This window comes from Tursiops truncatus, chromosome 8 (genome assembly GCF_011762595.2).
Source record: "Tursiops truncatus isolate mTurTru1 chromosome 8, mTurTru1.mat.Y, whole genome shotgun sequence".
Taxonomy (NCBI): Eukaryota; Metazoa; Chordata; class Mammalia; order Artiodactyla; family Delphinidae; genus Tursiops; species Tursiops truncatus.
The window spans coordinates 2,917,142-2,944,746 of record NC_047041.1 but is presented as its reverse complement, the minus strand read 5'-3'; the positions used below and the strand labels follow the sequence as shown (position 1 = coordinate 2,944,746).

The 27,605-nt window shown below is 48.0% G+C and overlaps 1 protein-coding gene across 3 annotated transcripts in view; it reads left to right on the top strand.

The window, feature by feature from the left end:
- Positions 1-27,605, top strand: part of NTM (neurotrimin) — a 931,021-nt gene that overhangs the window by 523,165 nt on the left and 380,251 nt on the right. For all 3 annotated transcript variants that reach the window (XM_033861762.2, XM_033861763.2, XM_033861764.2), the window contains exon 2: positions 7,557-7,641. In XM_033861762.2, the coding sequence (XP_033717653.1) occupies positions 7,557-7,641 (85 nt within the window). The remainder of the gene's footprint in view (positions 1-7,556; positions 7,642-27,605) is intronic.

Here is a 27,605-nt window from a genome sequence, read left to right as displayed (position 1 = left end):
TGGAGACGTTGGTTCTTCTGAAAACAAAGAAGCTAAAAAAAGCAAAAAAAAAAAAAAAAAAAAAGCAAGTGACTTATTTAATGATGGCGTGAGTTAAGACTCGGATCCAGGGACTCTGGTTTATAAAATGATATTTACAAAATGCCACCTCCAGTAAGAAGTACAGCTGAGTTTTTGAGCAAATTCCTGTCTCATTAAGTTTGACCACTTCTGCTGTTGCTCCTGGCTGGGGAGAAAATGCAGAAAATTCAGAGAAAAGTTTAAAAAGAGACATGAGTAAAAGATGATTGATTAAGGAGAAAGGCATGGGGCTGGGCTGGGGAGGAAAGCCAGGTTCCTCTAATGGTACATTTGGGGTTTAAGCTCCAAGTTTGGGGTGGCCGGTTACCGTCCAGAGGCTCTTTCTCTGTGAGAAGCCACTACTGGCTCTGGTTGGGCTGCATCTTGCAAACCTTGGAAATGGAGTCTGGCTGATCCTGTAGCACAGCCCTGGGATGCTCAAGGGTAGAAACTGGGAGCAGTGAGGCCAGCAGTGCATGTTAGTATCCAGTGACTGGTGTAAATCTGGACCTGGGGATGGGTAGGGGGGCTTTGGACGCCACTACCAGGCCCACGGGAGCGAAGATGGGCCCAAGTTCCACGAAGGTGGTCAGAGGCGCTGCTCATTTACCGCTGAGATGGAGGCGTCTTGTCTTTTTCTCAGGTTGTTTGTCCACTTTTCAGGTATATATGGGAGCATGGCAGACAGAAGTTCCCAGGCTGCCGCACAGAGAGGAAGCCCCATCCTCTTTCTCAAGCTCAGGCTGTTTCCCACAGGCCTGGATCCTGTGTGCTTTTCAAGACACTGGGGTGGGAACTGCAGGGTCACCTTCTTCCTGCCCTGGTTTGAAGGCTAAGCTACTTCCCTTTCTGACCACATCTCAGCATGATGTTTCTGTTCTGTCCCTGGGATGAAGCCCCTCAGGACGTGCACAGGGATGGTGTTCATAGGTCTGGCACTCAGAGGGCTGCTCTTGGGTTCTCGGGACAAATATCACACCTAGACCCCTTCCGAAGGAGGGAAGCACACGCGCTGGCCTCCGTGCAGTCCCCATGCAGAGGCCCTGTGCTCACCTGTGTCCGTCAAGAGTCTCATAGCATCCTCACACCACCCTCTGTGCTATGTACCATTCTTATCACTATTTCACAAACAAGGTTATTGCCCCAAGGTCACACAGCTAGTGATGGAGGAGAGGATGTCTGACTTCTGGTCTGTCTGAGTCCAAAGCCCCTGGTCACTCTTAATTGATAAATAGCACTGAATGGATCAATGAATGCGTGAACACAGGATGAGGGAGCAGTTAGAGCTTTCCAATCAGAGCACTTCAGACGTCCCCACTCTTAGTTTAACAGAGCACAGTCTGTGAATATAAAAGGCAGCTTCGTCCCAGGCTCCTTGCCGTCCCCGGTTGTATACATTCCATCCTGTCTGCAACTAGATTCCCGCCCACACCATCTGCCCCGTCGACTCCTTCTCGCTATTAAGTCCCAGTTTAAAGTCATTTCCTTAGGAAAGCGTCTCCTGATTGTCCTGATTCCCAGAGAAACTTCTATCATGTATGTTCTTCCAGTTCCTCACGGTGCTTATCAGCGTCGTATCTACAGTTTTGTAAAGTTCTTGCTTTAATATCTGTCTCCCCTGCCAGTGTTAGATGCACAATGGATTTTGTGTTTGTCTCTCTTGCCCACCACTGGGATCCACCACCTAGCACATAGCTGACATTTATTGTGCACTGAAAACGTGTTTGTTGAGTAGATGAATTTCTTCCCTACATTTTTAAATCCTTGAGAATATCCCGCCGCCCCTCCCCCCATGCCTCTTTAAATGAGTCTTAGGAAACCATGGTCAGTGCCTGGAACCCTGGACACACAGTGCCTGGAAATCAACTGTTCCCAACGGGGGAGGCACATCCCAGCCTGTTGTTCTTGGCGACAAGAGTGTTCTTAGGGGCTTCCAGGAAGCACTGGGGTGAGTTCATTACAACTTCAACTTTCCTGGATGTAAATGCAAATAGAACCATTGACAACCCCAATAGCACTAGATTGTAAGCAAATCGAGGGCAGGGCAATGTCTTTCTTCTTTGTATCTCTAACTTCCAACAGTTCCTGGCTCACAAGAGGCACTCAAAATCTGCTTGTCGAAGTTTAATGGCTGACATTGAATTCAGCTGAATAACTGGATGCCCAGAGGCATCAGTACTGGGCAGCAAGTTAAGTTAACACTTCTGTGTTAATATAACCACTTCTGTGGTTCTCTCTCTTGCCGCAGATATAGCAGCCAAAGGAGATATTTTGTCATTTGGCCCTTAAGCAGTGTCCTTACCTGCCAGGTATAGTGGAGAGAACACAGGAGCGGGGCCATCAGCCCCGAGCTCTAGTCCTGATTTATGAGCTGTTAACTTTATTCCTATGATAATGGATCCTCTCTCCCGGGTTCACTCCTCCCACTTATGAAATGAGTGGGTTATACATCTTTCAATGTCCCCTCTGACCATATCATTCTGTGATTCTGGGAATCCAGGGTCTTATTATGACCGCAAACCTAGATATGGAGAGATGCTTCTCTAAAGACCCCTGGCTCTTGCAATGCTCCCCTTTGGGCACCTGGCCTTTGCTTTGATGGTACTTTGACTTTGATCATTTGCCCTGCTTTTCTTTACTTTTTTGTCTACGTGCCAACTTTTCTGCTGATCACCCCCCCTCTTTATGTACCTTTCAAAGTCCATGGGCAGCCTCACCTTTGCCTTTTCTTCCCATGCTCCTGAATTCTCTCTATTCCTGGTCTCTTTCTTCTCTCTGGACGCTTCTTCCTCATCTTCAAGTTGCTCTTTGGCTCTCCCTGCTGAAATCCTAACAACACCAGACTCTAGCCCGGATGAACAATGAGTTCATTTTGACCCTATATTCACATAGGAGGAAAGAATAGCAGGTACCTTTCCAGAGTCCAGCCCTTCGCTACTCCCCTAGAGCCGTCTCTTGAGCCAGACGGACACCGCCTTTCCTGATTAAAACTTGCGAGGTCTGTTGGGTGCCACGCCGCTCTAACTGCCCTGCGTGTCGCATCTTCTCGCCTGTGCTCCTATTTGGAATCTCCACCAGGAGAGGGGGGCCTTTCACCTTTTTAGAGAAGAAGCGGCACTGGCATGTCTCAGGCTAGAGCTCTTCTTTCGGGCTCTTGTGTGTGTAGAACATTCACTGCTCTTTAGCCAACCCCAGCTTGCTGTAGGTAACGCAGAGAAAAACAAAAGCAACAGCTGAAACAATTTCCCTTTCATTGGCAATTCTTCCCTTTTCCAGCCCTGCTTTAGTGAGGAGGGGCTGCTGCCGCCCGGCGTCTCCGTCTAGCCCTGCGTCCTCCTCTACCTGCCAGCCCTCCAGAGTCTACCCAGCAAGCTCCTCTGCACCCTGTCCTTTGCAGTCCCAGGATTATTAAAGGGAATATGATTGTTTTCTTTTGCTCAGGCAGTGTGTGCATGTGTGTGTGTGTCTGTGTGTGTGTGTGCACGCCTGCGAGCTTGAAAGGCATTGTCCTATAGATATTTTTATAACCTGCAGCAATTACAGCTGCCAGCGTGGAGACAAGCTATGACAAGTTGATTTATGTGTACACTATATGTGTATGCAGGAGGGAACGGAGGATGGAGAGGGAGACAGCAGGGGGGTGGCGGGGAGAAAGTGGAGGTGGGCGCTCGTTAGGAATCTGCTTTCCAGGAGGTAGAAAGGAAGTTATGTCTATAAAGAACACAAATAATGAAATTGCTCTGACTGTCATTCCTTTTTCATTAACTCGGATATGCTGGGAAAAACAAAATAAATCCAGCAGTTTTTATGAAGCAAGAGACGGGATATAAGATAAGCCACTAAGTGTTTGGTTATATTTAGGGATTAGGGGATGAGAAGGGAGTTGACATGTGATTTTGATCTTCATCTAGTCAAACCACTTCAATCAGCAGTTTCAATAAAATGGATTCTGCCTTGTTAATTGTGCGGGCATCTCTGACCTCTCACCAATTTCTAAACTTCCATTTTTGAATAAAGTTTGGATCCCTGGGTCCACAAAGCAGCTGTGAGGTTGCCAGTGGCTTTTCTTTGTCCAGCCTGAGCGTTACCTGATCTCTGGTGGGTTTTCTGCCGGCCAGGGTGGGAGGCTGCAGCTTACCACTCTCCCTTCCCCCGCCAGAGACAAAGATGGTGTGAGCGTCTTAGATCAACCGCATGCAGACTGGTATAAACTGAACATCTTCCAGAGCCTGTAAGAAGAGTTATTTTTCTGCCCAGCTATAATAATGAAGCAGTGGCAGGCAAAATGTATTAATAAAGCATCTTTCACCTTAAGTGGATTTCGAAGTATTTTACTGTAGAGTTAATCATGTATGTAGGCCCCTCGGGAAGGCCTGTTGTTGTCATTACCCACATTCCTAGATGCAAAAACTAATGCTCATTTGTACCTACCTGGGAATTAGATGCAAGAGCCAGGGTGAGAATTTATCATGAAAGGACTCATCCCTGCCATTCTCAAGCCTGGAGGGAAATGACTCCAAAGCCCAGAATAAGTCCCCCTTCCTTCTCCACTGCTGGTGTTTGTTTCCACTTGCGGTGGTGGGACCTGTTTACAAAGAGGAGTTTTGGAGGGGAGCCGAGTGGTGCTTAAAATGGATGTGGATGATTACAGGTAATTCCTTGGCCTCTGCATAAGGAGAACCCCAAATTCGGCAGACTGAGGTCAGCAGTCATGACCTCACACCTGACCTCTGCTCATATAATATCTTAACTTGGTGAAATCATGCCACTTCCTACTTCCACAACTCCCATTGCAAAGTGAAGGTAAAGTAGGGACTTGTCAGAACGGATTGGTACTAAAATAGGTAAATTCTCCTCCTGTTCTTTCAAAAGCATAAACAAAACCTCCTGCACCCTGAAGACATCATTTTTGTTTTTCTTGATAGTAAAGTCATTCTTTGTGGTCATAAGTTGACAATTGATTTTTTTTTTTGGTCCCCACTGGACAAAAGTAGCGATGGATTTCCCTGAGAATTTAACACTGGAAAAGTCAACAGAGGAGACGAGGGGAAAATGGGCGAAATGATGGATTAATTGAGATCTCCAGTGTGAGTTGCTTGACTTTACATTGTTGTACACTCTCGGGTCACCTATTGAAAGAGGAAGCCATGCCTCCTCAGTCTTTCTTTGTTACCTTGGAGCGTGGCTTCCACATCTTCACACCCACCTCCATCCCTTCCAACCCAGGGCAGTTGGAGTGACCGGGGTACGATGAGTGAGATGCCCGTGCATCACTCCCCCGCGTTTTATCTACACGTAAGTGGGGAGACCAGCTGAAAGATGCATGCACTCTCATGGCACCAGGACCCTTACGGTTACAGCGATTCAGTTAGGATCATTCAGTCTCTTTGGTGGTGGCTGGATGGCTTTTGGGAAGAACATTTGTTGTTGTTGTTGTTATTTAACAGTTGTTTTAAAAAAGAGCTTCCTGGTTGGATTTGAGAGAGAGTCTAGGGGAAAAACAGAGCCACGGCTGCTTCCTCTCTGTCCCCAGGGAGAATCTGGGTCAGTGCAGGGAGCTCAGACAGGAGTCCCTGAGCAGAGAACATGTTGGTGTTAGCACGTGGGGTGGGCTGTGCCGCTCTGGGCTTCCCCCTCCCTCAGGAGCCAGGCCCAGGCTGGAAGGAACTGCGTTCCATCAGAGCTGAAGTGAGAGGAAACATGCAGATGTAGGCACAGAGGGACCCACGGCAGCCAGAGAGGAGAAGTGACAGCAACTGAGGCCAATGCAATTTTTCCCTGGGTTTCAAGAATTTGAAAAACACACCTCTTAAGATGAAATCAGCTCCGCAGGAGTGTGAAGCCCAGGACACCTGGGAAGCCTCTGCATCAATAAAGCCAGGGGCTCACACTCATTCATCTGCGTGAGCACTTTGCAGGGCTAACATCTTTTAATGTCGACAAAACAAGAATAAAGAATGTAAGTCAGTGTCTGAACTTGACCAAAATTTTGATGCGGTTTTGCCAGTTTCGCACACTAAGAGGCTTCTGTGATTTTGCATTTGTTTTATATATGGAAGATCTCTATTTAGAATGGTGTTTGAAGTAGCTTTTGGGGGGTGGCGGTGGGGTGGGCGTTGCCTGTTGAATAAAAATGAGATGATTCTAAAACGTCCTCCCAACACTTTAAATTTACTCTAAATGCTAATGTATTAATCTGATAATTTTAAAGGTGCACGCATGCATGCTGCAGAGTTTTCTTTTCCTAGTTAATTAGTTTGTGACCCTTATTAAGACGTCTTGGGCTTATTGAGGCTGTGTAGTAACTTTGCATTTCTTCTTAATTTGGAAGTGACAGCTCTTCAAGGGGGGAAGTGGTTAAACTCCTCGCCTGAGCTCCTGCGGCCGCGGCGCGGCGCGGCGGGGGTTAAGGTGGGCGCCTGCGCCCCGCTCCCGCCGCCCGCCGGGATGCGCGCGGTCCGCCAGCTCGCTCGGCGCCTGCACGGCGGAGAGCTGCGGTCAGTGATGGAGCTGCTGCCATGACAACCCCGGCGGTCTGGGCCCGCGCGCGTCGGGGCTGCTCCCGGGAGGCCCGCGGCGCGGAGGCCGGGGGCGGCCGCTGAGCGTGGCGTCCTCGCGGCTCCGGGGCCGGCAGCCCCTCGCCTTCCCCAGCTAGCGAGCGAGCGAGCGAGCGAGCGAGCGAGCGTCCGCCGCCGTGCGCTCCCGCCTCAGCTGCCGCCGCGGAGACCGCCCAGCCGAGACCGGCCGCATCGCGGAGGCTGCAGCGCGCATTTGGTCTCGGACGAAGTTGACCGAGGCGGCTGCTGCAGCATCCCCGGTCCGGATCGCGCGAAGCCCGGCGTAGCCTCTCCTCCTGGCTCACCCCTGCGTCTCCCGCGTGTTCCACTTTCCGGCTCTGCTATTGTTACAGACTGTTTCCTGCTGGCTACCCTGCCTCTGAAACTTAAAAAGAAAGTGTTGGATTTGCCCTTGTTGGAACTGAGGAATTCAGACCATCTCTGGGTAGCCGGATCTAACCCACTCTGTGTCCCCTTTTGGTACCAAAGTGCTTACTCCTCTCCAAAGTGCCATGCCTGAGCTGTTAACGGGAGGAAGGGGCTCCTGAGACGCGTCCGCACCTTTGCACCTGTCTTTGCGCTTCGCCTCTCTCCGCCACCTTCCCGGCTGAAGCAGCACCGAGGGAGCCCCCTTTGGATGTTCTCCGTGGAAACCGCTTCTCCGAGACTGGAGCGCTGAGGCTGGTTTTGGGGAGGAACACTAGACTTGGAGGAGTCTGCGCGCTTTTCTCCTGCCCGCGCCTCCGGGGCCCCGTGCTCGCTCCTCCGCCAAACCCCACCCCACCCACTTCCTGTGCGCGCCCAGGGGGCGTGTGCCGAGCGGCTGCCGGAGTTCTGGGAAGTTGTGGCCGTCGAGGATGGGGGTCTGTGGGTACCTGTTCCTGCCCTGGAAGTGCCTCGTGGTCGTGTCTCTCAGGCTGCTGTTCCTTGTACCCACAGGAGTGCCCGTGCGCAGCGGAGATGCCACCTTCCCCAAAGCTATGGACAACGTGACGGTCCGGCAGGGGGAGAGCGCCACCCTCAGGTAGGGAGCCGCCATTCTTCTCTGAATCGACAGTGATTTGTGTAGGGGATGGGGGGAGAGGGATAGAGGTGCAGGTGTTTTTTCTGCAGCTGCTGGCGGGGAGGTCGCTGCTTCCCTGGGCTGCACAATTCATGGCTGAGCTGGGTGCTCTGCCCCGGAAAGGTGGTGGTCACAGGGAAACGCTCAGAGGTTCCAGAGATGAGCTGTTTCCCCCAAACTGGCCTCCTAGGCTCAGGACTTGGTAAGCAGGAGGGGAGGCTGGGCCAGGGGGTCTCTGAGATGGAGGCCAGCGGCCTGAGCACTGTCTGTACCTGAAACCAGTGGCCGTGGTGACTGGGGGCCTGGCTGGGGCTCGGCGTGAACCGTCTCCTCTGGCGTTCATGAGTCCCAAAGGCCGGGTCTGGCTTTCTGTGAATGCCGTCACTCTGCCTGTGCCACGGGGTGTTGCCAGCCCCGCTCCTGTGCGCTGGCAGAGCTGCTGTTTTGTCCTGGGTCTGACTGTGTCTGAGCTTTCCTGGGGTGTCTTCATGCCACGAGCTGGTAGCCAGAGGGACGTGCTTTCTCTGTCTGAATATGGCTTTCTGAGATTGAAGCCATGGATATGAGTGTGATTCGTCTGTGGAAAAGATCGTTTACTTTGGTTAACTGTGCTGTGTCCACTAAAGCAATATATTCAAAACTCATCTCCCAAATGGAAACTGGGTCTCAGTGTTGGCTTGGGTCCTGCTTGACGTCTGGGGTTAGGGCTGACAGGAATTGGAGAAGGAGAAGAAGAATCTTGACTATGTTTTGAGTAAGGTAGGGTGAATCTGTCTCCCTTTCCCGCCGGCCTCCTGAAATGCTAACTCAGTTTCCAGTGTCTACAAACGATACCACTCACAGAAGGGCAACACAGAATTAGTGATTGCAATGGGAGGTCTTAACTCGCTGGAATTTTATGAGAGTCAGCTGGAGGGAGAAGGTAAGAAGATCCATGGGAAGAATGTATGCCTGCTTAAATAAAGTTTTCCAGACTGGGCCATTGAGCTGACTGTAAGGCAGGATGGCAGTATTCCCATCCTTTGTACGTGAAGATTCTTGGAGAGAGAACCTTGGTGTTGGTGCCCACTCTTTTACACCTTTTGTGACTGTTCTTCTAAGGTTTATGGATGGTGCCCGTAAGGCAATACCCATGGGATAGAAAATGTTGCAAAAGGGACACTGGGTTACAGAGCTGACTTGTCAGGACATTGCCAAAGGAAGCGTGTGATTTAAGGGCCTGTCATAGTCTGCAAGCACCCATGCTCCTTTGTCTCTGGCGAGCTAGCGCTCATGCCCCCAGGGTACTCACTGGTTCCGGAAACCCACCTCTTCCACTGCGCCCTGAGTTAGGGACTATTTTGAGCAAAGGTTGAATGTCTAACTGCCTCACACCTCACACCTGAAATAACTGTGTATCTGCTTTATAAAGGATTTTGTGGAAACTTGATATATGCCCTGATTTCAGACTATTTAGAAAGAAACACAAAAACAAACCTCTAAGCAATGTAGTCGATGACATTTAGTGTCCCCTGGATGCCCCCTTTTCCCTAACCCGTGGCTGCAAGATATAGCCCTCAAGAAACAAGATGGAGACAGTCTCATACTGAGAACATTTTAGAAACGGATGGGAAGGTACTTTCAAGGAGAAGGAGGAAGGCGGTCAGCTCTGTAGACATTTGGGGATAAAGAAGTAGCCACGGGGCCTTGACAGATGTAGCTGCCGTATCATAGGAACAGTGAGGGGACTTGGGCAGGGAGGGATCTGGTCTTCAGAGGGCCGTCCCCGGGCTCATGAGAATGAGGACTCTGCTGGATCTGTCAGGTGCTCAGCTGGGGCCTGGAGCAGCTCCTCTGAAAAATCGCGTTATCGTGTACTGGCTGGCTTCTCTTTCTTTGTCTTTGCTTCCATGCCTCTTCCTGACTCACTCCAGGCCCCTCTCCTTGTCTCTCGTGCCCTCACATTTGTTTGCATTGTCACATATGCTGTAGACTTACTGGGCTTGACTGGTTGTAGATGGAGGGAGTGGGATATGGTGGGGCTTTTTCAGCCCAGCCCTGGCATAAAAAGGCCCTCCTGGAACATCTCCTGACGTCCAGGGCCAGCCACTGAGATTGACTGTCTTCCTGACAAGTAGGAGGAAGACCCTCCCAGTGGAGGGAGCCCTACAGGGCAGGAATTAGAGGAGCTGGGATCTGCATGACACCAACCTGTTGGCCATGGGCCTAATGTAGGATGTGAGCGGGGCAGCAGGTGGACCGTGCAGATGGCGCTCAAGCCTCCACAGGATGGCCATCGTCCTCCCCAGGCCCTCCTGCACCAGACAAGGAGGGGCCCCGTGTTGGGCTGCACTTCTGTGGAGCGGAAACCCTTAAACCCTCAAACACAGGCTCTGCATTTTGTGATGCTGTGTGCAAAGAAGCAAGTAGGAATTTCAGAATGTATTTTGTTTGCATAGAAATTGCTAAATTTGCACATAACCCGATTCCAGGTTGCAACAGTCGAGTGGTTCAGGGCTCTGGGTTATTTATTTCCCTTTTGCTTTTATTGTGTGTATGTGGGTCGTCTCTTCCTTCTTTTGTCTTCCCTCCCCTTCCTTCTTTCTTTCCTCCCTCCCTCCCTTCCTTCCTTCCTCCCATCCTCACCTCTTTCTTTTTCGTTCAGCATGTGACCAAGCTACACAGACCACAGCCGTCCCTGCTCTGCCCTGAGAACCACCCTCTCCCTCTCACCGCAGGTGACCCTGAGGTTCATGCTTGTAGTTTTCGTCTCAACCAGCAGAGGACTTTTTTGCTCTAATTTCATTTGATTCTGCTTTGTTCTCACCACTTTCATTTTTTGAGGATCTTTTGCAGTTCCCAAAGAACGAATGCTTCAGCAGCAGATTCTAATGTGAGGAAACTTTTTAGAATGTTTTATTTCCTCCAGTGAACACTAATGATCCTTGTAGACATATCAGGAAGCCTTTCACCTAATACGACATCCACAGTCTGAATAGAATGACAGACAATTTGCAGTGTCCTAGTCTTTCTGCCCTCCTGCCAGTAGTCTGTATGCGTATTTTTTTAAAAAGGGTGAGGTTTCATAAAATAGAATATGCAATAATAATAACATGAACTGAAGTTTCTCCAGTACTCACTATGTCTTAGGGAGTATTCTAAGGGTTTTACACACTATCTCACCCATCATCCAACCTCTTAACATTAACATTTAACCCTAATACAACCCCTCTGGTTGTAGGTGCTATGATTATCCCATTTTACAGATGAGAAAGCTGAGTTTACATAATTTGATTAAGGTTGCACAGCTAGGAGATTTGGAAGCCAGATTACGAGGAGTAGTAATAATAATGTTGAATGATGAATGGTACTATCAGTTATTGGTTAGTTATAATTAATCCTCACAACAGCTCTCTGAAATAGACTAAATTATGTCTGTTTTATAGATGAGGATGCTGAGGCCTGGAGAGGGGAATTTACCTAAAATCACACAAGTTAGCACGTGGCCAGGCTGGAATGCTGACTCCCTGGCTTTTTGCAGGGCGAGCTTTCCCCACCGCATTCTGTGTTCTCGCGACTCCTTGCAGAGACTTGGCATCGTCTCTCCGCTCATTTTGTCTCACACCCTGTCTTGCAATGTTGTTTATCTCTCCGTTTTCCTTCTCCACGTGGATGGGGAGCTGCTAGCTCTTGGAAGCGAGGATCCCGCCCTGTGATGCCCTGAGCACCGTGTGCTCCCACATGTTTACTGAACAGATGAGACGACTGAAAACCAAACAGAAGTATCCCCTAGCCTCTATACAGCTGGGCTCGACCACTAAGATGTGTGGAGTGGTTCTTACACGAAGGGCATGAGCTGGGTGTTGGTTGTGGAAAGGCTTGAGGCTGAGGCGTCTCACCCCAGGGCCTTGGGTCCAACTCAAAAGACCAGGCTGTGGACGCAGAGGTTGAAGAGGTCATCAGCCGTGGAGGCAGATGTGCCCATCATCGCGTGGGTGGGTAGTCTTCCGGTGGTCAGAGAAGAGCACCCTCTCTCCCAGTGGGTGGGGTGCATTGCTCTGATGGGGGCAGGAGAGCCTGAGAGGCCCGGCGCGTGGGTCTCATTAATTAGAGACTGTCACTAAATGTCAGCATGTCACTGGACAACTTTGATGGATGCATTTCATGTTTTCCCCAAATAAGGCCGCAACCAGTAAAGTGAGTTGTTTCCTTGGGGGTCATCTGCTAAGTGCTTTTTTAAAAAAATATGAGTTAAAAATAAAAGGTCTGAGAAATGCACAAGAAGGAAGTTGGGTTTCGGTATAGCAGTTCCACGGAATAGCAGAGAACAATGTGGTTTCCATACTTGAGAAAAGCCATGGGGGCCCCTTCCAGCTGTAGGGGACTGTGCATGTAATTCATATCATGGAAAGCATTTAGCATTTCGTTTTCGAAGCTGATGGGTTCTCTGTTAGTCTCTCCAGCTGCTCCATGGCCTCTTGAGGCCACAGCTCCACCTTCTTCAGGTTTCTGTCCCTAGTTCCTAGGGCATGACTGGGACCAGGGCTTGTGCAAATAAACTCTGAGTGCGGGTCCCCCTCTTTCCTTCACTCACGCTGCCGTAGACATCCTGACCTTCCTCCTGTTTTGTGAACACAGAAAACGTACTCTTGCTACAGAGCCTTCCCATGCATGGCCCCCGCTGTGGAGGTACCCCTCCTCCAGATCTTCCCATGGGCAGCTCTTCATCATTGTGGCCTTAGCTCAGGTGGAACCCCCTCCCTGACGCTGTTCCTGACACCCAAATAAAAGTGACCCTCTACCACTTCCACCAGCCGCACGCTGACACACCATCCTGGATTGTTTCTTCAGAGCGATCATCTGTATCTGAGATTTTCCCATTCATTTGTTTGGTTAGTTGCTCCCGATCTGTCTTCCCCACCTGGGTTGTACGTTCCTTGAGGATGAGGGCCTTCTCGGTCTTATTCTGTGCAGTGTCTGGCGGACACAAGATGCTCAGTAAATAGCTGTTGCGTGAGTGAAGGAAGGAAGGAGTGCCTACGATCACCATCTTCTCCTTGCCCTCTCTGCCCTTTTTTCCTGAGTTGTCTTGTGTTGTCCTTGCCCCGGATGTGTTCCTGGCTCACTGTCCTTTGCGTCTGGGTCATGCTACGTTGGGTGTGACGTTGCTCTGGTGGAGGTTACAGACACACGTCAGTAATTGAGCCGGTGTCTTTCCGTCCAGGACACAGATGGTCTGTGTCCATTGTCTGTTACTTCATAGCTGCCCCCATAACGTATGCCATTTTTCTGCCAGGTCACTCCCCTATCCAGTCCTTAAGCCTTTGAAGAAATGCTACTCTCTGATGATGTACTCAACCCCAGGTAGACCTCAGGGAAATTAGCATTTTCAAGGTAAAGAGGGGCACATCCTTCTGTGCGTCTCTGCCCATCCTTCTTTCTGTTTGGGGTCTGCTGTCAGTGGGTGTCTGGTCATGTAACTGTGGATCTGTTGTTTCTGAGTTAACTTGTTCAGAGCAGCAGTGCCGCTCAGGAAGCGTGGGCTGCTCTGGCCGCTTTGGCCGCTACCGGGATGGACCCCTGTTTGCTCACCTCTGCGGCTTGCCAGGCATCCACTGGGTGGACCGGGTCTCAGAAGAGCATGGACAGATGGGGCTGTGGAGGGAGGCTCCTGGAAGCACACACAGCCTGTTGAGGAGCCAGAAACTAAGATGGCAAAACTGAACACCCAGTCGAGCGTGGGGCACCGGGAGAAAGGGCGATGCCAGTTGCCAGGAGAACCTAAAGAACTTAACAGGAGAGGGGCAGCCTGGTTCTCCAGCACTCCTCACCGGCAAGGTTCGGTGCTTTGCAGAAATGCTTCTCTTTTCTTTTGAGTTTGAAAGGATTGCAGAGCCCAGGGAGTTCAACCACCTGGTTTTTCAGCTAATGAGGCTAGTGATAATCAGTCTCCCACAAAGGGGGCTTCCTGCAAGGGTGAGAAGGAGCTGACATCCAGCCACACTGCGTCACGCAGCTGTGAGCCCTGGCCTAGGGCTACCTGTGCCTGAGACAGGGTCACCTTGTCCTACTAAGTGCAAAAGCATCCTACTGACTGTGGGTGCCTTTGACAGAACTGGCTGACGTTTATCATCACGCTGTCTCCTAACTGCTGCTTCCCTCTGCTACTAGAACTGGCCCTCTTAGCCTTTATCAGTTCTGCCTCTGGCTGGGTGGGACAGCTCTGTTTACTATCTGTCAGACAGGCACTGACCACTCTACCAGCACAGACCTGTTGAATGCTCATAGATGCGCCATGAGGTGGAGACAGTTATTATTCCAGTTTCACAGATCACGAAAGCAAAGCACTGGAAGGCAGAGTGAGCCACTTCCCAGATCACATCGTTGGATGGTGAATGTGCCTGGGGCTGAGAACCAGTTTTGTCTGAATACTAAGCTCATTCTCTTTTCGTACCGAAGGGCTTTCCTCATTCTGTTCCTTCTTTTCTTCATTGCCAGCTTCTTCTCTTCCCAGAAACCGAGTGCGTTTCGTGGTCCTTCCTTGTTCTGGGGCACAAGAACCTCCTTTCTTGAGGTATTTTAGGAATTGGGTATGGGAGTGGGTCAGGTGTGGTGTGGTCTGTGGCACGATGGGGACACAGGGAATGACCCGGCTGGCCTCTAGAGGTCCCTTCGCATCAGAGGATCATAGAATCTTCATACATTGTTCAAGTCAGAATTTTATCCAAATGGGTGGTTCTTCTTCCACCCGTTTGCTTCAGATATCAGCAATCCTGGACCCTCTCACAGGGAGTTAATAATTCCTCAGAATTACCATGTATCTCTTTGGAGTGGGGTACTGCACACATTGAGGTGGAAGCGCACTTCTCTGAGGCCCACAAGCCAGTCTCTCTGGTGGCCCTAGCAGTGCGAGGCAGAGTAGGTGACACCTTCACCCATAAATTTCCTTCTTTGTTGTGCTAGGAATAGGACCGTTGGCATCTCTCCTGGGGAAGCCTGAACAAATTATAATTAATATGAATGGCACATTTATTCTCTTAAGTTCAAAGTCTCCACTGATGGGTAAAATGCAACTTTATTTTTGCATGATTTGAGATCATTTTGCTTCCTTGGGAGCAGGTTGATGGGTTCCTGGTGCAATAAATAAATAATACCATTAACATCACACAGATGGTCAAATAATAGTGTTGTTAGGAAATCAAGACTTGGTTGGGTTTAGGATGCAATTTCAAATTGCACTTGTGAGCCAAAGGCAGGGAGGAAGCAGTAGGAATGTTTCACGTGAGTGCAATTGAAGGAGACAAAGCTCTTCAGCAAACCAGACCTTCCTAACTCATATTCCAGCAGGAGTGGCGTGCCAGAGAGAAAACGGACTGGAAGACAGGGTGCCGCTAACTCGGACTCAAGTACTTTCTCTGTGTTCTCTTGGGCAAGTTTTAAAAATTCTTCCATATAAAGAGGACATTTACTACCTACCTCAAAGGATCGTTTGGGGTTAAAATGAAATGGTGTACACAAAGCTTTGTCTGTAATTATATAATTAGTCTCTTTCTTTCCATGTGTACAAATGGACACACGTGTGTATACGTGTGTGTGTGTGTGTATAACAGCAACACATTTAGCAGTTTTCCCTATAACCTATTGTAGCTTAAACACCCATGTGGCAACACTTTGATAGATGTACTGTGTCTGGCTTCTGGAAGGTCTATGAGGAGAGGAATGCCTCTCGATCCATGTCTAATTATACTTCTCTGTGTGTTTCTCCTACACATCTGCTTAGATCCTAGGAATCTTCTTCTGTTCAAATAATTTCTTGAGCTATTTTATATCAGAGAGGGAGTGAGGAGAAAGGTATTCCTTTATTTTTCGTCACAAGATTGTTGCATAGAAAGTTATGACAGTTCATGGCTCTGAAGATGAATTTCCTATGAGATAAAAAACAACAACAACAACAAACATATGGAATGTTCTATGGAGCCAGGTTATCCGACGCAGATAATGGGGTCAGGAGTTCATGCATAGATTTAGGATTTGTAGACCTTTTTTCCTTGGAAGACTGGTTCTTCCATGACAAGTCCACTGGAGTCAGCTGGGAAAGCCAGGGTAGGGATGCCATCGACTGTTGGGGGTGGTTAAGCCCCTCCAGCTTTGCAGCCCTGTGATTGCATTTCCCCTCGTTCTCACCTATTCACTGAGAGGCCAGCTCAGGACTTCCACGGCAATGGTGACGAGAGAAAAGGGGGCCTCTCTGCATTTGGTCATTTTTCTCCCGTGCAGTTCTGGGGCAAGACCAGTGTGTCTGCCATGAGAAACCGATCTCGGAATTTGCTGACGGAACTACAGGAACAATCCTTCTCCCTGCAGCCGTGTGCCATGGGGCTTGAAGTAGTTTAAATTATATATAGCAGTCTCAGTTGTTCATGATCTGTTTTCCCCAAATCTCATTGATTCACGTGGTTGAGTTATTTGGGTTTATTTGGGTGTATTTGGCCAACTCGCTGCTTTGTCAGTGTGAGATGTTTTGGCTTAGAAACCTTTTGAGAGGTTAGATTTGTCTTGTACAAAGTACATATGAATTAATCTTACAATCTTGCTGATGGGTTTTTTTTAAATAATAGAATTTTTAATGAAAACAGCATCAACCACCAGGCTGATGGAAAATGACAAAACTGACATCAACCTTCAGATAAAGCTTTGCTGGCCGCATAGAGGAAAGGAAGATACGTTTGTGTGAAAATAATTTCTTGATCTTCTGTGGCTTTCAAACAGGCTACAATGTAGTGGATGAGGGGAAAAGTGCTCTTGCGCTCAGAAGAATCATCTTTGGACACGTTTACTCGTCAGGAAAGCTCAATCTAAAACAATTCTAACTGGTCAGAACCCACGAGGAAGAAAGAAAAAAATACATGCAAATTATTTTTTATTTGGTGCACAAGTTATACATGAAAACTGGAAAAAGCAGTACTTCAGTGTTGTGAGTTGAATTGCATCACTCCCCTCCTGACCCGCACCCCCTCCCCCCAAAAAAAGATCTGTTGAAGTCCTCACATCCAGTACCTCAGAATGTGACCATATTTGGAAATAGGTTCATTGCAGATGTAACTAGTTATTCAGATGCATTCACACCAGAGTAGGTTGGGAACCCAATGCAATACAATTGGTGTCCTGATAAGAAGATGACCTGCGGAGACACAGTTGACACACAGGGAGAAAACCATGTGATGACAGAGACATTCGAGCAATGAGGCTGCAAGCCAAGGAGTGCCAGAGGTTGCCCATGAAGCACCAGAGCTAGGAAGATGCAGGGAGGGATCCTCTCCTACAGGTTTCATAGGGAATGTTCCCTGCAGCACCTTGATTTCAGACTTCCGGCCCCCTGAAATGTGAGACAGTACATTTCTGTTGTTTCAAGCCATGCATATTGTAATGCTCTGTTGTAACAAACCCAGAAACTGATACACATGGGTGTTATAGAGACTGCTTAAATAATATCTGTGTACGATGCTCCTGGTATGACTGTTCCTCCCCCAGTCATCAGCTCCCAGACTCCTCACAGATGTCTAGGAGGCTGACCCAGAGTAGGAATGTAGTTAGAATTGATTACTCTCTTCTTCCTAATAGACCGTCGGGACAAACCCTATTGCATCTTACTTTTCAGTTATCTTATTAGCCACCTCAGAAGTCAAAGATCTACCAGAGACTGTGCATCATGTTTTGATTCTTATTGTCATAGGGTCCTGTACAATCGATAATCTGACCCAGTTGCAAAACTCTCTGTCATCTTCTGAAACTTTTTATTACCCTCTGGCCTCCGTGACCTGTCACCAGCGAAATCCCTGTGTCCCCTCCCTCCTCTCTGAATGTTCCCCTCAGCGTTTGCTTCATCTGAGACTTGGCTGTTCCCTGGATCATTTGCACTCCTGGAGTCCGATCAGCAGTGGCTGCTTCTCTCCTGTATCCTTGTTGCCATGAGGCCTGAAAGCTGGAGAGATGTTCTCCTCATTACTTACTGTGGCTTCAGGACATTTCCTTTCCCATCTCTCAGAATCCCCAGTTACGCTGAATCACACACCGTGTACCCTCAGCCCTTTCCTGCGGCAGTTTTCTACTCTCTATCCTGACCAGTCTCCTTCACTCTGGAGCTCCAGGCTGTACATCCTAGTATTAATCTTCAAATCCACTTTTATGACTCACGTGTTTCAAGCTCTGCCTCCCAAGCGGTGTTCTTGATACCAGCTCCATGTAACCCATTGCCAGCCACCACCAACTTGATTCCCTCCATCTGTCCCCATCTTGGGCATAGACACCACCATTCATCCAGCTACTCTGTCCAAAAGCCTCATAGATATATTTTTTCTTTGTCTCTTATGCTACATCTAGTCCATCAATAAATCCTGTGTGTCTTTACTTTTAAGATAGATCCTGGGACTTACCTTGTGACTCAGTGCTTAAGAATCCGCCTGCCAATGCAGGGGACACGAGTTCGAGCTCTGGTCTGGGAAAATCCCACATGCCACAGAGCAGCTAAGCCTGTGCGCCACAACTAATGAGCCTGCGCTCAAGAGTACGCAGCCACAACTGCTGAGCCCGCGAGCCGCAACTGCTAAAGCCCGCATGCCTAGAGTCCATGGTCCGCAGCAAGAGAAGCCACCGCAATGAGAAGCCCGCGCACCACAACTAGAGAAAGCCCGCGTGCAGCAGGGAAGACCCGACGCCGCCAAAAATAAATAAATAAATAAATTTATTTAAAAAAAAAAAAAGATGCATCTTGAAGCGGACCATTTTCACCATCTGGAACACGATCTCTCTAGTCGAAGCTGCCATCCACCCTTTCCAAGACTGTTCCCGTGGCATCTCATCTGGTCTTCCCGTTTCCACCACGTCTGCTCTCCCAGAGTCCATCTGCGCCTGGTAGACCAAGTTGTCATTCCAGAATATAAACCAAATCACATCACTGTGTTCAAAGGCTTCCAGTTATATTTAGAATGAAATGCACATAAAAGGCTTTATTACTGGTGTCCGCCTACCTATCAGACACCTGCCCTGTCCTGCTCGCGAGAATGTAGCTCACTGAGCTTCCCTGTCCTTCTTGAACCCACCGAGTCCATTCTTGCTGAGGACATGCTCCTTCCTCTCCCAGGACCTGCTAATGTTGTGTGATGGCTCCTTCGTGCCATTCATGTGTCTGCTCCAATATCCCATCCTCAGAGAGGACCTTCCAGACCATGCTGTTTGGAATAGCCATACCCCAGCCCTCCATCACTCCGTCCCCTTACGTAGCTTCAGCTTTCTCCATAGCCCTTAACACTTGGGAAATTGTTATTTATTTATCGGATACTTATGTCTTGCCTCTTCCACTAAAATGTAAGATCCCCAAGGCCACTGACTTCATTGCTCTCATCTACAGTGGCTAAATGACTGCCTGGAACGTGGCGTATATCAAGGAGTAGTTTTCGAGTGAATGAAAAGTTCATTAGGAATAACCGTAAGCTACTAATAGTGAAATCTATCTTTTGTTGAAAACAGGAAGCTCAGGTGTAGCTCTTTATTGGTCTAGGTTTGGGGGTTCATACACAGAGCTCAGATGGGGTGTGTGTGATCCAGCCTTGTCTTCTAGGACAGCGAGTAGGACAGGCCTTGTGGAGGGAATCACGGGACAGGGTGACATACTTCATAAAGTCTGCACATGCGGAATCTAAAGGACCTTTACATTTCCACTTTCACAAGCGGTTTTATGGAAAATCTAATAAACACTTGAAAATCGGGATTAGTTTCTAGCTTAAGGCCCATGAACTTGGGGGGAGGGAAGGAAAAGGCAGGTAGGCAGAAATCAGCCTGTGAGCCTGAAATTTAACACAGTATTCAGTGTCCATTATTTTATTTGAAACTTTCTCGATGAAGGGAATTTTACCTTAAGGCTGTAGAGCGCAATGATTGAGCACAGGGTCCAGGGCGAAACCTCTCTCTGGGTTCCAATCCTGGTTCTGCCATTTTGCAAGTGTGTGACCTTTGGCACCTTGATTGACCTCCCTGGGCCTCAATTTGTCATTGTTTCAGGGAACTAATAATAGGAGTAGTGATCCAGGAGTGAAATACGGGGCGTTTAGAGCAGCGCCCAGCACTCAGGAAGCATTAGCTTTTTACAGCTGGGGAAGGACAGAGCGTGAAATGTATCTGCCGTGGGCAAATCGTGCTGCTGTGTCTCATGATCCTGGGGCCACTGCCCAGAGACACGTGGAACAGGAATATGGGCACCGGAGCCCAGGCTGGCGATGGTTGGTGCAGATTCTGCAGCTCCAGGGGCATCTTGGTAGAGGAAGGTGTTGAAAAGTCTTGGTGAGTTTCATTGTTTTTGGAATGTGAGCAGTGGTCTGAGGCTAGGGTGATCTGAGTTTTTTTTTTTTGGGGGGGGCATGCCGCTTGCCTTTGGGATCTTAGTTCCCCAACCGGGGATTGAACCTGCACCCACGGCAGTGAGAGCGCAGAGTCCTAACCACTGGACCACCAGGGAATTCCCCTAGGGTGACCTGAGTTTTAGTCCTGGCTCTGTCCCAACCCACCATGGGATGCTGCTGAGAAAATCAGCGTGCCCAGCCCCCGTTTCCCATGTGGGGAATGAGAACAGGAGCCATTCTGCTCTGTTCAGTTCCTTACACCTGACGAAGAGATTCTTAGCTGTTCAAAAATATGTAAGTTGTTCATCCACCTCCTGGCCCAAAGCTTTTCCCAGTTGCATTTCCCAGCCTCTTTTGAATTTAGGTGTGGTCACGTGACAGAGTTCTACCCAAAGGAAGGTGAGCAAAAGTTCTGTTGGATTGGCCCCTGAAAAGCTCCCGTGGGAGACACTTCAGGCCCCTTCTCCTTACGCCATCTGGATGTTGATGCCCCAAATCACCTTGGAAACCGTGTCCCATCTGGCAGATGTTCTGTGAGCGGAGTTACTGCATGTCCGCGCAGAGAGGGCTTCGGCCCCTGCCCTGCCAGCTGACCAGCAACCTCGTTCCTTAGATTATTGCATGAAGGAAAAATGCACTCAAATACACTTCCTTTGTGATAAGCTTCGGCGATTCTGGAGTTTATTTGTTACGGTAGCTAGCATAACCCTGTCTAATCCAGTACAACTAGTATAATGCATATTGTCTGATCTCAGCTGCATAGAAATATACAGATTCTTTTTTAATCCAAACTTAAGCACTTATTAAAGTTTCTTGGCGAGGCTTTTGGTGGCTTTTGCATGTGTCTGAAAGGGGGAACTGTGGCCTTTTCAAACTGAAGCCTCAAGTGTTTGATTTCCATTTGCTTCAGTCTTTACATCTCTGAACCAAGTAAAAATGTGCTGTACTCTACAAGTACGTGGAAACCAGTGACAAAGAAGAGTTCTACCTTGAAGTAAATTAGCACATGTCCATAATGGCTACAATTCCAGACATGCTATAATTAGTGAAAATACCTCTTAGATGACAAATTGCTCATTAATGGCTGGAGGTGTCTTATTTAGTGTAACCTTTTGTGCTAGAGATATTCTAACATTCAGTGTTTTAACTGACACACAGAAAAGAGACAGATGGGATGATTTGTAGCCTTGCTCTTTAAAATGTTGAAGAAAAAGGAGAGAAACCACTGTCAAAGGGCAGATTTCAGAAGAGCAGTCAGGTGGTGGGGCCATCACCTGTGGCTCTGGGGAAAGAGGAAAGGGAGGAGGGAAAGGCCTTGTGTGGGTGGGTCCTCAGGGAACAGAGGCCATGCAGAGAGAGCAGGATGTAACGTGGCTGTGTTCCACAATTTTGTGGTACGGGGAGTGGGATCTTTTTGTTCTCCTTGTTGTTTCAGGATGGTCCACGGTGCCTGGCACATGATAGGAGCTTCCTGTATCTGTACTGTATCCATGTTTCGCTTCGGCACCGCTGACTGCGCATCTTGTACGGGCCAGGCACTGTTCTGGGCCCCAGTTCCTCTCCCCACAGAGCTATCTTTACAAAGGGAGACGGGGCTGCAGATTGCATGCAGTGAATGAACGTCATCTTCTCTCAGCCTGCAACTTGCACAGACCACTTAGGAACAGGTGCCCTTCCTCCAGCCTGACTCATTCACTAGGGCTCCTGTTTGGAGAGACAGACCTGCAGGAATTCAACCCCCTCCACCTGGGGCTCTTGATCAGGGCACAACCTGCACAACTGTGCCTCATGGGTACCAGCTGCCAGTACACAAATAAGGAGACAAACAGTATGCTGCGTGGTGAAAAGTTAAATATGGGTAAGGGGCAGGATGACCTGGGGTGTAGGGACAGGGGCATTTGCAGGGTGGCCCAGGGTATGATAGTGGGGACAGCCCTGCAGGGATCAGCAGGAATCACATTCTAGGCAGAGGAATCAGCAAGTGTCAGTGACCTAGTAAAGGAAGAACAGGGTGAGGAGGAGCGGCCTCAAAACTGGAGAAAGGGTTTCCCTGGTGGCGCAGTGGTTGAGAGTCCGCCTGCCAATGCAGGGAACGCGGGTTCGTGCCCCGGTCCGGGAAGATCCCACATGCCGCGGAGCGGCTGGGCCCGTGAGCCATGGCCGCTGGGCCTGTGCGTCCGGAGCCTGTGCTCTGCCACGGGAGAGGCCACAGCAGTGAGAGGCCCGTGTACCGCAAAAAAAAGAAACTGGAGAAGGAGCAAGGAGTGAGAAAAGACGGATTTAGGAGCTTGAGTGTCTGCAGGAACTAATCAGAACGCAGGAGCACATAATCAAAGCAGCTCCAATTTTAGGGGATGAGAAATAAATAAAATCCCACATAAACAAAGCCAGCACCTGTGTCCGTGTTATTTGCTCCGTGGAGTGTCCGTGTGGAGTCTGTCCAGGCTCGCGCTCTTTCGTGGTTGTGTGGCAGCCAGTACTAGGTGCTTAGTCCCCGTCTAGTGTTTTCTAACTGAAGTATCATCTTTCTTGGATCTGTTATTCTTTGTCATTTTCATTTATCACATGCGAAAATTGTAAACATTTAAAATCTGCCTAATATCCGATTTGATGTCTTACCGTTTCGAGGTAAGATTTGATGTTGCCGTTTCGAGGATATTACGCAGTGAAATTAAGCCGGTGTTTCACAATCGGGTGTGGATGTGCGTGTGTATAGCAGACACACATTTGGAATTAATGGACTCGTAGAAATCAGAGGTGGATGAGGCCTAATGAGCTGTTGAGAAGAATTATTTGGCACATACTTCATATCTCTGTTCAGTAATCAAACCTACACACTGTGTATGCTGAGGAGGTGAGTGAGGTCTTTACAGTTTTTGTCTCCTTGGATCATCTGTGTTTATGCCTGAAAATTTCACATTGCACCCCTAGAGCATTTTGAACCAACTTCATTAAGCATCCAGTTTGACATTTCCCTGCCCTTAGGGTGAACTTTGGTATTGAAATAAATAGTTGCTTTGCTTGTTGCCATTAATACGGAATAGTGATTGGTGCCTGGCTCCAGGGAGCCCCCTGGGATGCTGGGCTGGCTCAGACCAGGTGGTGGGAGTCGTCAGAGGCCAAGTCCTGCCCCATCCCCAGACAGTTCTAGTCTTCAGGAGAGACGGGCCTGCCCTTCCAGTGCGCCGGCTGGAAGACTTGGAGAGTCAGCGTAGATGGGAGGTTTAGAGATATAAGTTTTTGAATTTTTATCCAAACCAGATGACTTCCCTGTTGCTTTCTGTTTTCACCTAAGGTGTATTAGAGCTGGTGCCTGTCCTGCTAGACCAAGTGCACTGGCTGTTGCCCCTTCTGGGTTATACTCTCCCTTCAAGCCTACATTTTCAACAGATCTTCAAAATCCTATTCACAACATGGTTTTCCCAACTAACAAAAAGGAAAGAGGAATGAAAGGTGGACCAGTTGATAGTACAGAATTTGACCCCGAGAAGGACCGACTTTTTGAAGCTGTAACAGCGACATGAAATCATAGGACTTCAAGGAGATGGGTTAACACAGGTCAGCTTCCAATAGCTGGATGCCTGCCCTGTGGATTTTCTCTATAGCTTGGTGAGATGTCATAGACAAATGCAGAGCCTAAACATATATCCTACTCAGTTCTTGATCATGTGCGTAAAACATGCTAATTGAGAATGTGTTATGTAGTGGAAAAAAGATGGACTCCATAGAGGTTTTTGTAAATCAACTATGCTTCAATAAAAAAAAATATTGAAAGTGAGAAAAAGAAAGTTGGACAAAAATGGGAAAACTAAATGGCAAATAAAATGAAAATTACAAATAAAAAAAAGATGGACTCGGAGTTGGGACAGCTTTGAGGTGGAACTTGATTTGGGAAACTCTTAACTTCTCTGAGCCTTTATTTTCTTATCTGTGAAATGGGAATAAATAACACCAGGAACGTGGAGAGTAGGTGCTAATTTGAGACACACTGGTTGGGGCGGGTCTTTCTGAGATGGGGCCTTTGAGTGAGATCTGACGAAGAGAGGGAGTGAGTGTGTGTACACATGGGGAGGATGTTCTGGGCAGAAACACAGCAAACACCCAGGTGCACAGGTTGGGGCATCCTTGGCTCCAACAAACGGCGGAGAGGACGGCAGAGCCAAGGCCAGGCTGTTTGGCCGCGGTGACCACAGGCATCACAGTGACCGCTTCCCATTTTGTTCTTAGTATTTTGAAAGCCACTGGAGCAGTTTGATCATTTTGGCTGCTGTATATTAACATGTTTTTTCACTTTTCTGTATTTTATTATTATTTTCCTGTCCCACCCTTGTTCAGTTATAAGTTCTTTAAAAGCAAAGCGCATATTTGCCTTGTATCCTTGGGTCAGGGACCAGCCAGCGAGGTCCCTGGAGTTCCCAAATCACCTGAGCCTTCTCGTCTTATCAGCACTTACCAGAATGTAGGGAAAAACTCTTTTCCTGTGTCTCTGTCTTTGGTTAGACTCATACTGATTCACAAAGTATGAGGACACTTCCAACTGTTACATTGTGAGCCTTTCCTTGGTGGAACAAGAAATTCCCCCCGAGAACAAGGCCGTTGGCTTCCTGGGTGAATAAACAGTATGCCATCCCTAGACTTTAATTTTCCTGTATGATCAAGGCCTCAGCCACATCACCAGGCCCCTGTCGCTCATGGTCTTAATGATGGTTGCAACTGGTGAAATGTCCTGAAAGAATGATTTGTAATAAATGCTTTAGCAGAAAGGCCACAAACCTGCTATTCTCACTTTATTATTTTAATTGAAAACGTTTTTCCCTACTTCTAAAAAATAATTCCTGTTGGTTTTGCTTTGTAATTATTGCCTGGGCTGATGTTGGGTTGTTGATTGACCTCACAGTGTGCACCGATGGTGTTTTGGGTCTGTATTTTACAATAATACTGCTAAATTGCAGGTCAAATGTTAATGAAACATACTCCTATTTTTAAAGGAGGTAGCTACATATAGTTTCTATCGGAAATACATTTTGAACTTTTCTGTTAATTCTATAATTTCTCTTAATTCTGTAATTTGAACTTTTTTTTTTATTAATTCTTTATCTAAATTCTTTTCTACTAGAAAGTGGGGATGGGGTTATGGCCCAGGCAGACGGATGTGATGAAGGATGTGCGTCACTCTTCACCCTGAGATCGGTCTGTGTTTATTTTGGGGGACTGCTAGCCCCTCATGCCGGGCCTGGCTTATGACAGGCCCTTAGTAAAGGTTTGATAAAATGTTTACTTGAGTAGCGCAATATTTTAAGTATCCTGGGAGCCAAAGATGGATTATTTTCCTTTTTATTGTGAAATATTTTATACATCAATGTGTATGTAGTGTATCTGTATATAAATACGTAACAAATTGGTCACCTGTGTGCCCTTCCCCTACTCTTCCATCACCTGTGTTCCCATTGTCTTATACTCTGTATCTGAGGAGCTGGCCACAGCCCTGAACTTTTTGATCATTTCCTTCTTTTTTTAAAGAGTTTAACCAAAAATAAATATCCTTAAACGGTATATTGCTTTGGATACAGTTTTGTGTTTTTTGCTTTATATAAAAATAAATTTTATTTATTATCCTGCAAGTGTTCTTCATTTAACGTTAGGTACTTTCTTTTTCTTTTAAAATTTATTTATTTTTGGTCTTTCATGACATTAACAATTCTGACCCAGTCAGTTTTTGTTGTTGTTTTAATCGGGGTATAGCTGCTTTACAATGGTGTGTCAGTTTCTGCTGTACAACAGAGTGAATCAGCTATAGGTATACATATATCCCCTCCCTCTTACACCTCCTTCCCCCCCCAACCCACCCATCTAGGTCACCACAGAGCACCGAGCTGAGCTCCCTGTGCTATACAGCAGGTTCCCACTGGCTATCTGTTTTACATATGGTAGTGTATATATGTCAATCCTAATCTCCCAATTCATTCCCCCTTTCCCCCCACCACCCATGTCCACACGTCCGTTGCCTACATCTGCATCTCTATTCCTGCCCTGCAAGTAGGTTCATCTGTACCACTTTTCTAGATTCTGCATATATGCGTTAATATACGATATTTGTTTTTCTCTTTCTGACTTACTTCGCTCTGTATGACAGACTCTAAGTCCATCCACTTCTCTACAAATGACCCAGTTTCGTTCCTTTTTATGGCTGAGTAATATTCCATCGTGTATATGAATCACATCTTCTTTATCTTTCTAATAATTTGAAATTAATATCATCTGAGTGTGCACAAAGGCAGACCTCTAAGTCATTTCAGATAATTAACTGGTCTATAATTCATCAGTCAAAAATGGTTCAGAGCCCTGGAACGGGAGTGTGTGTGCACACAAATGCCTGCTAAAAATAATAAACACTGAAAGGCCCTTCTGCCAACACAATAATGCTCGTAAAGCTTCTGGATCGTGGAATTATCAGTGACCTTGATTTTCTTCTTGTGTTTTCTATTTTTATTAGATTTTTTTTGCTGTACGCGGGCCTCTCACTGTCGTGGCCTCTCCCTCTGCGGAGCACAGGCTCCGGACGCGCAGGCTCAGCGGCCATGGCTCACGGGCCCAGCCGCTCCGCGGCATGTGGGATCCTCCCAGACCGGGGCACGAACCCATGTCCCCTGCATCGGCAGGCGGACTCTCAACCACGGCGCTACCAGGGAAGCCCTATTTTTATTAGATTTTTAAAAATCAAGTTTTAGTTTTCCAAAATTGGAAAGAGGCCAATGTTATAAAATCTAATGAAAGTAAAAATAGCCTACCTTTTGAGCCCAAGTCGCCACATCTGGGTCATAGAACTCTTTGCACACATGCTCCCTTGTGTGGGGCATTGCTAAGCCCCGTGTGGGCTATAAGGATAAATAGGGCGCAGTTCCTGCCCTCACCAAGCCTCCAGTCTGGCCAGGTAGGGGAGGCTTCAGAACTAGGACCTCAGAAAGAGGTTGGGAAGGATCCCACTGCTGGTCTGGGAGCCACTTGTGATGTAGGATGTGGGAGGGGTGGGTCGGAGGAGCCCGGAAGGGGACTCAGGACTTTGGTGGAGGCAGGGAGGGACTGTGGGTAGCTGGGCTGCCGAGGCCAGAAGGTGACACTGGCCTGGAGCAGCAGGAGGTCACTCTCTGAAGCTGGCCCGTTCCTAGAGGGGGAGGGACTTGACCCATTTCAAATCTGAGCCTCGAGCAGTTGGGGTCTGTCGGCATGTAGACTGAGCAGTGGACGCTCTGCGTGGCCAGGTCACGTTGGATTTAATTCAGTAGATATCTGTTGTCTGCTGGCATGTGCCGGGCAGAGTTCTAGCCACTGTGGAACTTACTGGTTAACAAACCAGTCCCTGTCCTCATGGAACTTCCTTCTGGGAGAAACACAAAAACACGCAGAAACAAAATACATACAACATATGGAATCTATTAATTGGTGCTGCAGGCCTCGGAGAAGACTGGAGAGTGTGGGGAGATGGGGAAGGGGGTGAAGGCCGTGATTTCAAGTAGGACGTCAGACGAGGCCTGTAGGGTTAGTCTTTGCTTA